Genomic DNA, 12,939 nt, shown 5'->3' with positions numbered 1-12,939 from the left:
AGGCTGCAGGTTCCCCACCCCTGAATCCAACCCTTCCACTTTACAGATGAGGAAATGGAGGACCAGAGAGATTCATAGGAGCACAGATTGAGAGCTTAAAGGGACTTTAGAGGTCCAGTCTCTTCATTTCATAGATGAGAAAACTGGGGCTAATAGGTTTATAGGAGCATGGCTTCAGAGCAAAAAGGGACGTTAGAGGTCATCTAAACCAACCCTCTAATTTTACAGATTAAAAAACTGATCCTGGAAATGAAAAAAGAAGAAAAAAAGAGGGAAAGACAAGACAGAGAAGTAGACAGAAAAGTCAGGAAGGGAGAGCAGGAATAAAGGGAAGGGGAGGAGTAGTTTTACTGCCAGATTCTATGGAGCAGAACAGGTAGTGGGGGAAGACTGATAGAGAAGAAAAAGGTAGAGGTCTAGTTCTAAGGCACCCCACCACCACCACCAAGGCAGAACTCCAAGAGCAGAAGCGAGGTGTGGCATCTCCTAAAAGAAGTGAGGTCTGGCCACCCTGCCCGTCTGGGCCCGTAAGGGAGAGAGAGCAGCCAGTATGGCCATGGGCTGACCGTAAAGGGGAGGCACTGGCACTGGCACATTTTAAACCCTGTTGAGTATTTTCTTTGCATGCCCAACTCTTAACATAGTACTTTACTCCTATTAAGTGCTTAATGACTATTTGTTGACTGACTGGCTGCAGAGCAGAATATGCACACTTACATCAGCATTTCAAGCTCTCCACAATGACTCCCCCACCTCTTCAGTTTCATTCCCCATTATTCTCCTTCTCATGATCAGAACTTCCAGCCAAACAGGACTCTGAACTCAGCAGTCCATCTTCCACCTCAGTGTCCTTGCCCAGGCCATCCCCCATGTACTCTCTCCCCTCATCTTCACTTATCTTTCATCAAGGCTTACCTCTTCTATGAGGCCTTAGAATCAATTTACAGCTGGGGAAACTGAGGTACTAAATTAATATTTATAATTATCTTCTAGCATAATGATATTCTATTATGTTTACATATAACATTTTTTAAGCCATTTCCTAAAGATTGGGCACCCACTTTTTTCCAGGTTTTTTTTTCCACAACAAAAAGTGATAGAATAGGTTTTTTTGGTATATTTATTACCTTTTTCTGTCTTTGATCTCTTTGGGATAAAATATGTACAGGATCAAAGGGTATACTCAGATTGGTGACTGGTTTGGGTACAGTTATAGATTGTTTTCCATGATGGTTGAACCAGCTTGTAGTTACACCAACAATGTATTAGTGTGCCTGCTGTCCGAAGCCCCTTCAATGATTGTCATTTTCATCTTTGCCAATTTAACAGGAGTAAGGTGGAGCCTAAGACTTGTTTTGATGTGCATTTCTTGATTATTAATGATTTGGAGCACACTGCCATTTCTCTTCAGGACTACTCTGTGTCCTTTCTTTTCTTTTTTTTCAGGTTTTTTAAAAAATTAATTTGTTTTTAGTTTTCAATATTGACACAAGTGCTTGAGTTTCAAATTCTCCCCCCCCCAAGATGGTGTGCAATCTGATACAGGCTCTGCATACACATTCCTATTAAACATTTTCACAGTAGTCATGCTGTAAAGAAGAATTGGAACCAATAGAAGGAACCACAAGAAAGAAGAAACAAAATAGAAGAGAAAAAAAAAGAGCAAATAGTATGCTTCAGTCTGCATTCTAACTCCATAGTTCTTTCGCTGGATGTGGATAGCATTTTCCGTCATGAGACTTTTGGAGATATCTTAGATCCTTGCATCGCTGAGAAGAGCTGAGTCTATCAAAGATAGTCATCGCTCTATGTCATTTCTTAATCTCCCTCAGTTATTACTTTCTTTCCTCTTCAAACATCCCAAGATCCCTTGGTCTGATCTCTCTCCTTTGCTTCCATCACGACCTATCATGATTTATATTTATCAGTGTATGTGTTGTATTCCTCCTGGAGAAAAAAAAATTCCTTAAGGAGAATGTCTGCTCTGTTGGTCTTTTCTTTAATAAAACAAGCATTTATTTCTTCTCTGTCTGCCTTCCCCTCCCGCCACTGTAAAAAGAAAAACAAAACCATTATAATAGATGTTCATTGTCAAGCAAGACAAATTCTCATATTGGCCATGTCCAAAGATACATTTTTCAATCTGCATCTTGAGTCCATCACCTCTCTATTGGGAGGTGGGTAGCATGCTTCATCATCAGTCCTCCGGAATTGTGAATGATCATTGAATTGATGAGAGTTCTTAAGTCTTTCAAAGTTGTTTGTCTTTGTAATATCCTAGTTATTATATAAATTGTTCTTCTGGTTCTATTTACCTCATTCTGCAACAGTTGGTTGTCTTCACGTCCCCAGCACCATTGAATTGAGTTGAATCGCATCAGGGCTAGAAGAGCAACGCTGGCCTGCCCACAGTTAGGGAGACAATTGGCAAGTGAAAGCAGACCCTTGGCTACAAAACGCTCATGGAATCTTCCTTCTTTTTTCAGATCATTCTCAACTCCATGCACAAGTACCAGCCTCGGCTGCACATCGTGAAGGCTGATGAGAACAATGCCTTTGGCTCCAAGAACACAGCTTTCTGCACACATGTGTTCCCTGAGACCTCCTTCATTTCAGTGACTTCCTACCAGAACCACAAGGTATAGCGAGTGTTTTTCCTGCTTGCTTTGATTACTGCCCCTCATCCTGCCTGTCCCTGACCCGGGAGGGAGGCCAGGAGACCAAAAATCACCCATCCTTTTAATAGGGAACAGGCTGAACAATTCCATTGGCAGGTAGCAGAAGAAAACCAAGCTCTTAGCGCGACACAGCCCAAAGCAGGCAGCAAGCACAGCTAAGAATGCTGAGCTCTCACCTAAGCCCCTTGGGGTACCTGGTTTTGTTGTTGGCTCCCTATATGACCCTGGACAAGGGTCCTTCCCTGGGTTTCATTTCCCCCACTCTAGATCAGCCCTATGGTCCTATCCAGCCCAAGTCTATATTCCATAAGACTCCCATGTGTGGCGGGAAGAGCTGCCTAGTCAGGGACCCACAGCCTTGGGACCTCAAACCTTGAGATGTCACTCAAAACAGCAAGCAAATCTAATAATGACCTGGAAAAGAGAGTCAGAAATCTGGAGCAAAACATGACTGCTGTATAGGTACTTAGGGAGAGAGATGAGGTGTGTGCTGATAACCACTGAGGTGTGAATTGGGGGTGGGGAGACTTCAATTTTTTCTTCACCTCCTCTCTTTTCTTGGAGTATGACTGGTCCTCCCATAAACTGTTCTCTTGATTCTGTCCATTTCACTTTGAGTGAAGTGTTTCTGGTCTAGCTCTGGCTGTAGCTCACTAGGGAGGAGGTGGACTAGGGAAAAAAGATGCCCAAGAGCTGGGGCATCTGCCTGCTTGAAAGATGATTGGAGAGGGAGAGCCTTGCCCTCAGGGGCTGGCAGCTCCATCCCCTTCCAGTTAGAATGGGCAAGCTGAGCTTGTTCTGTGCCCATCCCTCTTAGAATTTTCCCATCCTCCCCATATCTCCTGCTCTTATTATAGATGCCATGCGGATGGGTAGATGACAACTTTCGTGCCCTGGCCCCCTTGGTTCCTCTGATAGGTCTGAAGAGCTAAACTAGTTCCTTTTGGTTTGAACCATGGGGCTTGGAATAGCTCCCACATGACAGAGGAGCCGGGGCCAGATAGGCTTGGAGCAGCAGAATACTCTGTAAAAGAGGGGTTTGGATGATTTAGGGATTTGGGAGAAGCTATAATTGGATTGTGGCAAGGAAAAAGGGGACAGCATCACTTCTCTCTGGTTATTTTGAACCAGCTGATCCTTGAGTAACCTCACTAGATTGGAACCCATGAGACTTATTCATTTGGTGTTCTTCTTTGGGACTAGAGAGGCCTTCTCCATCCCAGACCTCCTGGAGTGTTAGATTGGCTGATTGAAGCTGAGCACTTTGATCCAATGAGGGCAATTAGGTTTGGCAGTGGATAGAGCACCAGGCCTGGAATCGGGAAGACCTGAGTTCAAATGTGGCCTCCGATGCTTACTGGCTGTGTGACCCTGGGCAAGTCACTCAACCCTTTTTGCCTCAATTTCCTCATGTATAAAATGAGCTGGAGAAGGAAATGGCAAACTACTCCAGTATCTTTGCCAAGAAAACCCCAAATGGGGTCAGGAAGAGTCAGACAAGACTGAAAAATGACTGAACAACTTTGATCTAGCATCCTCTGTCTTCATGACGTCATAATAAAGGGTACGCTGATCTTGCACAGGGTAGAGTCTTTGCCTGTTCTGCTCTCTCTCTATCTTTTCCCTGCTGCCTTTGGGTTCTCTTATACTCATCATGGCCACCCTTACTTCTTTATAAGGACATGTAGGATGAATTCCTACTTTCATTCAAGCTCTCCTCCACCAAGGAGCCCCTGGTTCTTTTCCAGAGTTGTGCCCCATTCCTTCATCAAAATAGTAATGTAAGGCCAGGTTATTTCTGGGAGAGAGGGTGCTACATTTGCACTGGAAATATGGACAAGTCAGTCCATTGCTGAATATTTCCTGAGCACCCCCAACAAAAGTGGGCCAAACAGAGAAAGATGGAATTGGGGGATACTGAGGTCAGGGAAAGTTAGCTGGAGCATCTCAAGGCTGGGCCAAATAAGGGATGATCGACTATGCAACTCCTGCCCTAGAATCCGTATTCATCCAAATACTGGACGTTTTATGAGATGGCTATTAGACGAGACAAGAGAAGAAAACAGAAGGAAGTCCAGAAAGAAGCACTGAGAAGCAGGACAGCTTTGAAAGTTTCAGGTTGACCAGGCAGGGTGCATCACTCCAGCATTCATCCCTTTGGACAAAAGGAATAAAAAGTTGCCTTGTTTTAAGATACAAGGTTAACCACAGAGGGAATGATTTGGCTAAAATCTTACAATTTCCTTGACCCCAGCCTCTCTCTCTCTCTCTCTCTCTCTTCTCTCTCTCTCTCTCTCTCTCTCTCTCTCTCTCTCTCTCTCATTAGCAATTGACATTAATTGACATTGGGTCAGTGTCAGAGCTAGAGAATAGCAGATTTGTGAGACTCATCTAAGGAATCGACTACTTCAGAAGGAAAAATAATACTTTGATGGAATGATGTATGATTTCACTGATGAGAGAACATGTTAAACCTTCTCATCCTGCATCATTCCTTTCTATAGCCTTCCACAAATCCTTGATGAGGATATAATAGAGCAGCGGTTCTCAAACTTTTTTGTCTTGAGACCCCCATTGCACTCTTTAAAATGATTAAGGATTCCACAGAGCTCTTGGTTATCTGGGTTAGAGATATTAATATTTATTAGAAATTAAAACTGATAATTTAAAAGTATTAATTCATTTAAATGTTGATAATAAACTTGTTACATGTTAACAGAACATAACATGAAAATTAACTATATTTTCCAAATAAGAAAATTTAGTGAGAAAAAAGTAATAGATTAGATTTATTAAACATTTAACTAGAAAAGTAAACTGTTTATAATAGAGACTTACAGTTTCATGTGCCAAAGTTCAGATAAGAGATAAATTTTTAAAAAGAACAGGAGGCAGGTGCGTTGACTCTGAATCCCTAAGGGCATATTCTAGGAAGGAACTATGTCAGTGACTCTTCTGTTTCCTTTTTGGACAGATCACTCAACTGAAAATCGAGAATAACCCATTTGCTAAAGGATTCCGGGGCAGTGACGACAGTGACCTTCGTGTGGCTCGCTTACAGAGGTGGGAGAGGAAGGAGGCCCCATCTTCAGTGGTCCATAGCCAACACTCAAATTTCCACATATCCCTTGTGGGGGATTGGGGTGGAGGATAATTTTTCAGGGAAGGGCCCAGGAGTCCAGAGTCACTTTATGAGTTGCATGACCCAAGGCACATTACTTTACCTCTATGAGCCTTAGTTTCCTTGACTGTAAAATAATACTTGCCCTGTCTCAGAGTTGTGAGGATGAAATGAAACAATGTAAACATGCTCTGGGAACAAGGACACCCTCTGCAAGTAGGAGTGAGGTTTTATCTTCTTCTCCCTTCCCTCCATAGCAAAGAATATCCGGTGATATCCAAAAGCATCATGAGGCAGAGACTTGTCTCCACTCAGCTTTCTGCTAAGCCTGATGTAAGCCCCCTGCACGGAGCCCATCAGGCGCTCCAGCACTATCAATATGAGAATGGGGCACATATGCAATTTGCTGCCGCTGACGGGCAAGACCTATCCCTTAACACCTTCCCAGGGCAGCGAGACTCAGGACTGTTCTATCACTGCCTGAAGAGACGAGGTAAGCGGCCACCTCTCAGAACCGAAAATCCGGGGAGGGAGGGAGGAAGAGAAGGAGCAAAGAAGGGAGGGAGGGAGGAAGAGAAGGAGCAAAGAAGGGAGGGAGGGAGGAAGAGAAGGAGCAAAGAAGGGAGGGAGGGAGGGAGTAAGGAAGGGAGGGAGAAAGGGAGGGAGGGAGGAAGGAAGGAAGGGAGAAGAAAGAAGAGGAAGGAAGAAAGGAAGGAAAGAGGGAGGGAAGGAAAGAGGGAGAGAGGGAAGGAAGGGCATATAGAGAGAGGATGTAAGCTCCTTGTGGTAGCGATTATTTCATTCTTTATATCTTCAATGACTGGCATATCCTTTATCTATATCTTTATTTTATATCTTCAATGACTGGCATATCCTTTATCTATATCTTTATTTTATATCCCCAGTGACTGGCATATAGTAGGTGCTTAATATATTCTTATTGATCAATTGATTAGTCAGGGGTCTTTAACCTTCTTTGTGTCATGGACCCCTCTGGCCAGCTGTTGAAGCCTATGGGCCCCTCCTCAGAATCATGTTTTTAAATGCATAAAAGAAAAATTACAAAGGAAACCAATTATATTGAAATAACATTATCAAAAGTCATCAAAGCATTTTTTGAACAAACAAGTTCACAGACCCCAAGTTAAGAATGCTTATATTAGCTAGAGTTTTCTCTACACAGGTCTATTCCAGTTACTAACTCTTCATGACTTGAGAATGGGAAAGGGGAAGAGTGAGGAACCTATCTGAAGGAACCCCTCGCCCCATCTGGGTCTCCTCATGCTCAGCTGCTGTTTCTCTCTTTTCATTTTACCTCTTGAGCCTCACCAGATGTCACTGCCTCCTTGGTTTCTCTGGCTGCCTGTCTTTGGGACTCAAGTCAATTTTGCCCTATGCTGGAGGCTCTTGGCAAAGGTTTGATATGGCAGCAGACCAAAACATTTGATTAGAATGAGCTCCTTGGAAAATCTCAGTCAGAGGCTGAAAAATAATAATCATAATTACTAATATTATAGAGCTGGGCAAGTCACTTAACTATGTTTGCCTCAGTTTCCTCATCTGTAAAATGAACCGGAGAAGGAAATGTCAAACCACTCCAATATCTTTGCCAAGAAAACCCCAAATGGGGTCATGAAGAGTCAGACATGACTGACAACAACAAAATAGAGCACTTTAAGGTTTGCAAAGCACTCTACATCTGTGATCTCATGTGATCTTTATTTTTAGCTCTGTGAAGTAGGTTCTATTATCCCTATTAAACCTGAGAGAGGTTAAGCCACTTGCCTGGGGTCACACAGCTGTTAAGTGTTTAAGGTTGGATTTGAACTCAAATCTTTCCAACTCCTGGCCCAGTGATCTATCTACCATGTCCCTGCATGGTACAACAAAAGAGTGTCCAAGGGCCTGGATTCAAATTCTGACTCTCACACTTATGTATGTGTGTGGGGGTGGGGTGGGGGGGTGGATAATAAATCTGAGGAAACCAAGGAGAGAAGAGTGAGAGATACAGACAAGAAACACCTGGAAATGACCACAGTGCACTACTTGTGAGGGCTGAGAACTGTAGATGTAGAGGGAGTGTAGTACACTTGGGAGTCAGAGGATCCAGCTTAAATCCCATGATGCCATCTCTAGCTATCCCTGCCTGTGTGAACTGGGCCTCAGTTTCCTCATCTGCAAAATGAGGGGGTTAGACTATAAAACAAGCAGCCATAACAGTGTCGGAGATGGAATGCTGGACTCAAAATCAGGTGGATCTGAGTTCAAATCCTGGCTGGGGTACTTAGTAACCCTAAGCAATTTGTTTGTTTGTTTGTTTGTTTGGCAATTGGGGTTAAGTGACTTGCCCAGGGTCACACAGCTAGTAAATGTCAAGTGTTTGGTCTGAGGTCAGATTTGAACTCAGGTCCTTCTGACTTCAGGGCTGGTGCTCTATCCACTGTTTGTTTGTTCTTAAGGCAATCAGGGTTACATGATTTGCCCAGAGTCACATAGCTGGTATGTGTCTGAGGCCAGATTTGAATTCAGGTCCTCCTGATGCCAGGGCCAGTGACCTATCACTGCACCACCTAGCTGTTCTACCCTGAGCATGCCTTAACCTCTCTGAGACTCCTGTAAAATGAAGGGGTTGCACGTGATGACTTCTAGGGTTCCTTCCAGTTAAATCTATTAACCCATGACCTGATAGCTTCCGAGGTCCCTTCCAACTCTAGACTTCTGCCTATCATGCTAGGTGGGCGGCAAGGAAAGCAAGCACATCTTAAAGTAGTTTTTCCCTCCTCCCCCTTCCATTCCTATAGCCCACTGGGGTGGGCTGTTCATCTAGAGATCTGTTCACAGGGATGGGAAGAAGGCATGATAAACCATCTGAAAAGGGATTCTTGAATTTGTCAAGAGAGACCATTACAAAAGCACTCTGACCCAGGCTGGATGGAGGATGGAGGAAAAGTCCTATCTGTGGTCATGGGAGTAGAGTGATCAGTTTGAACTGGAAAGTGTGAGCCCACACGCTTGAGGGAGGACCTGGGGGATCCCTCATAGATTGTGTTTATCAGCACAATATAGCATAAATATCGACAAGCTGTTCTCTCACAACACAGCTCCTGGAACAGGAGCAGTCCTGGATTTAATTATCCTGTCCATAAGTCCTCATTATCACAATGGACAAGAAGCCCTGAGTTTGAGTCTGTTCAGACATCTCCCAGTTGAGTGATTATCACTTGGAAAATGGAGGAGAGAGGAGAATACCACGTAGGCACTCTCTGCTTCCCAGGGTTGTATATATTTGCTATACAAACATAAGTTATCGTTCAATGTTCTCCCCCAATTTAGAGCTGGATCCATCCTGAAAGAACGGCACAGTTGGAAGAGTACTGGATGTGGGCTGGGGTCCTAGTTTTGCCACCAGCTAGCTCTGTGTGACCTTGGACAAGTCACAAGCTTTCTGGCCCTCAGTTAGATGATCATTAAGCATTACCCCTCTTCCTTCCCCACTCTGCCCACTGCCCAGCTCTAGCTGTCTATGAAATCTGAGCACAAATTGTCCCTCTGACTGTCCACTTTGCTTCCTACCAGACCCACACAAACAGAAGCCAAGAGAGTAGGTACAAAATGACAGGTGTGAGTGTGGTTCTAGCATCTAGAACATGAGATTCCCAAGGGACCATAGCTGGTCTGGAGAGGATAGTTCTTGCCTAAAGGTATGTTTGTCTTCCTGCAGACAGCACCAGGCACCTGGACTTACCCTGCAAACGCTCCTATCTGGAAGCTTCATCCTCTGTGGGAGAAGATCACTATTTCCGCTCCCCACCCCCTTACGACCAGCAGATGCTGAGTCCCTCCTACTGCAGTGAGGTGACTCCTCGGGAAGCCTGCATGTATTCAAGTTCTGGGGCTGAGATCGCCGGAGCATCAGCGGTGGATGACCTGCCCCCACCCGCGCTGAGCTGTAACATGTGGACGTCGGTGGCGCCGTACGCCAGCTACAGCGTCCAGACAATGGAGACTGTGCCTTACCAGCCCTTCCCTGCTCACTTTACTGCCACCACTATGATGCCCCGGCTCCCCTCCGTGTCTACGCAGAGCTCCCAGCCTCCAGGGAACACCCACTTCAGCATCTATAACCAGCTCTCGCAGGCCCAGGCCCGAGAGCGAGGTCCGTCCACCTCATTTCCGAGAGAACGTGGGCTGCCCCCGGTGTGTGAGAGGAAACCCCCATCCCCACACCTGAACGCTGCCAACGAATTCCTCTACTCCCAAAGCTTCTCCTTGTCCCGGGAGTCTTCCTTACAGTATCATTCAGGAATGGGGACTGTGGAGAACTGGACTGATGGATGAGTCTGAGGTCTCGTTACAAGACAGACAGTGTTACTGATCCCGGACCATGTTAATCCAGTGTTAATCCCGGGGGAATAGCCTGCACTATAGAGAAACCCACACAGTCGTGTATTTCTAAGGGGGGGGAAAGGTGCGTTTGGAGAGCACCTGCTTTCTGACCTACAACTAAGGCCATGTCATGAAGAAAGAACAATGACCCAAGAAGTACCTTTAGTCCATCCAGATCTGGCAGACCTCTGGCGATGCCCAAAGGGTGGGAGTTGGGGTGGGAGGGTTATCTGGGCTAGAGTGTCTTTGGGAGGTTTCTACAGCATGATTCTGGGGCTGAGTAGTGAGACCTCATCCTGAGGGAAATGGGCATGACATTTTAGAGGTAGATCACCATGGTTTGGGGAGATTGTAGGCACACCCTGGAATCTGACTCCAGTCTAGTTTGGGGAAAGGGCCATCCACAACTTTGGCTTTTGGCTCCTTATGAACCCCTTGGAGATCCAGGAAAGGAAAACCCACAGGGGTGTCAAACAGGGTCAGGGAGATGACAAGTACCTTAACATTTTTTTCTAGTTTTTTTTTCAATTTAGAGGTAAGCCAGTAGGGAAAATGTGATCAGGAGCATCTCCCATTGCTGTTCAGTTTTTGGCATTGAATCCCCTGCCCTCACCCCCATGCACGTGGGAGAACCTCATCTCTGAAACTCCATCTTCATCCCAGAATTAGCACTCAAGAAATATAAGCTTCCCCTGGATGTGCCAGCAGGCGGCTATGGTGGAGCCAAAGTCAGGTATCGCTTGGAGAGAGTTCTCTCTCCTGGAGAATCCCTGCCTTGGAGAGAAGAAGCCCAACAGAAATAAAAATGGGAGTTGAGAAAACATTCACTTCTTCCAGAGAATCCAGCCCGTGAGCTCAGCCAGAGGCATGAGAAGGATTCTTGAACCAAGCTAAGCCCAGGCCAGTGATATGGATGTTTTCAAGCAATTCACCAGCATCAGACATCACCAGACTGTATGTGTGGCTGGTGTGGACTCTGTAATGCAATATGGGAAATCACTACACTCTTTGCATGCTGAATAGCTATTTATATATTATATAAATATATATCACCAAGGCAGGCCACATGTTCATTGCAGCTTTGCTTTTACAATCAAAATACTTAATTAAAAAAAAATGAATGGTTTTTGGAAAGACATCTATTTAAGATTTTTAATTACACATTTTGATGTAAAAACTAAGAACTGGTTAGATAAAACCTATATATACTACAGATAAATCTTTATTAGAAGCCACATTAGATACAGGTGGTGGGGAACATTAAGTGTTTTATTACATAGCATGGACGTTTTATTTTACGTATCAGAACATAAAGCCATTTTTTTTTTCAACTACAAACCGTCTGGGTGCATTTCAATAATGACTTTCCCTCTCTTGGCTCACATGTGGTTTCTGCTGCCCTTTGACCCCACCCCTTTCCCATGCAACAGTTACTCAGGAGCACACTTGAACTTCTATCTATTTACCCAGTTTGTCGACACCTCCAATGATACATCAAATGTCATTTCCAAGCAAACAAAAACTCTCCCTGAGATTAATCCTGTTGGGCTCCAGATGGAGAGGTCATTGATCGACTTGGTGCTGAAACAGGGACAGAAGTCAGGCTCCTGGAAGGGGTTCTTCAGTCCACAGGTCCCCTTCTCTCCTTAATGCTGTCTTCACAGAGCCTAAGCAGGGGGATGGGAGTGGGAGGGGGTTGACAAGTAAAATATGAGTGTCTCTTACAGGGCACCCTCATACTTGAGGTGCCACCTTTTACCGGTTAGGGTGATCCAAAGTTAATAACACCAGGAGACCTGGGGGACTGTAACAAATGCGGGTGAGGAGGAAGGAAATAGCAGTAGTGGCTATGGCCTTTTCAGCTGTGAGGATGAAGTTCCTTCTTTTGTAAGAAGCTATTGAACTAAACAGGATCTGGCATTTATACAAGAAAGCCTCTGAGGTCAGAGCAAGGGATTAGGAAGAAAGGAAGAGATTCAGAGCCAGTAAGAAGGAACTTAGAATTCTCTTTCCACTCTGACCCTGAGACCTCTTCACAATGGTTGTGGGCTCCTGTGGGGCAGACATCCCAAAGAGTCCTAAGGACTACCAAGCCTTGCTGTTAGCCTTCTGTCTGGTCCCTTAGGTATCTTTCTATCTACTCTGCAATTGAATTCTCTTTCCTTTTGCTATTTCATTCCCCAGTGCTTAACAAAGTACTTGGTGTGTAGTAAGGGCTTAATAAATATATTTCATCCATCCATCCATTCAGCAGGCTGCCCTCAGGCTGTGGGTCTGACTTCCAGGGCCTGCCTACTGACATTCCCAAGGAGATAATAGGAGGTGAGCAGTGTCCTTACCTGACTGGCCATCCTTCAGCAGGCAATAGGCAGCCTGCAAGCTTGCAGGGGAACAGGGAGCAAGTCTGGTGCTCTCCAGGAATTCTTGGTGAAGTTAGTGCAGCTGCTTGATAGGCAGACAGCACAGGAGAGAGGGTTCAAGGCCAGAGGCTGCAGCTGCCTTAAGCAGGGAGAGGTGGGTAATCTTATCCTAAAGAGAATAAGTCATAGCCGGCAAAGGCTGTGCCCACTCGCTCGCTAGCCCCTGCCAGATCCCTGGAGATAGGAGACAAATGAAGAGGAAAAGGGAGACAGGAACTCAGAGTCTAGGCCACAGACTCCACCATTCTGGGCACTGCCCAGTGATGAGGGGAGTGGCCCCAGGATGGGAAAGGACATTTTTCTCTGTCTTCATCTCATTGTTTTCCCTCTTTCT

General features: G+C 45.1%; 1 protein-coding gene across 2 annotated transcripts in view; it reads left to right on the top strand.

The window, feature by feature from the left end:
* The window catches only part of TBX4 (T-box transcription factor 4), a 52,254-nt gene extending 40,738 nt beyond the window's left edge, over positions 1-11,516 (top strand). For both annotated transcript variants that reach the window (XM_020992030.2, XM_020992034.2), the window contains 4 exons: positions 2,487-2,639; positions 5,653-5,741; positions 6,057-6,292; positions 9,521-11,516. In XM_020992030.2, coding sequence (XP_020847689.1) covers positions 2,487-2,639; positions 5,653-5,741; positions 6,057-6,292; positions 9,521-10,137 — 1,095 coding nt within the window. In that variant the 3' untranslated portion in view covers positions 10,138-11,516. The remainder of the gene's footprint in view (positions 1-2,486; positions 2,640-5,652; positions 5,742-6,056; positions 6,293-9,520) is intronic.
* Positions 11,517-12,939: the final 1,423 nt, after the last annotated feature.

This window comes from Phascolarctos cinereus, unplaced genomic scaffold (assembly GCF_003287225.1).
Source record: "Phascolarctos cinereus isolate Bilbo 61053 unplaced genomic scaffold, phaCin_HiC Scaffold_5;HRSCAF=322, whole genome shotgun sequence".
NCBI lineage: Eukaryota > Metazoa > Chordata > Mammalia > Diprotodontia > Phascolarctidae > Phascolarctos > Phascolarctos cinereus.
This window is presented reverse-complemented; position numbering and strand designations above follow the sequence as displayed.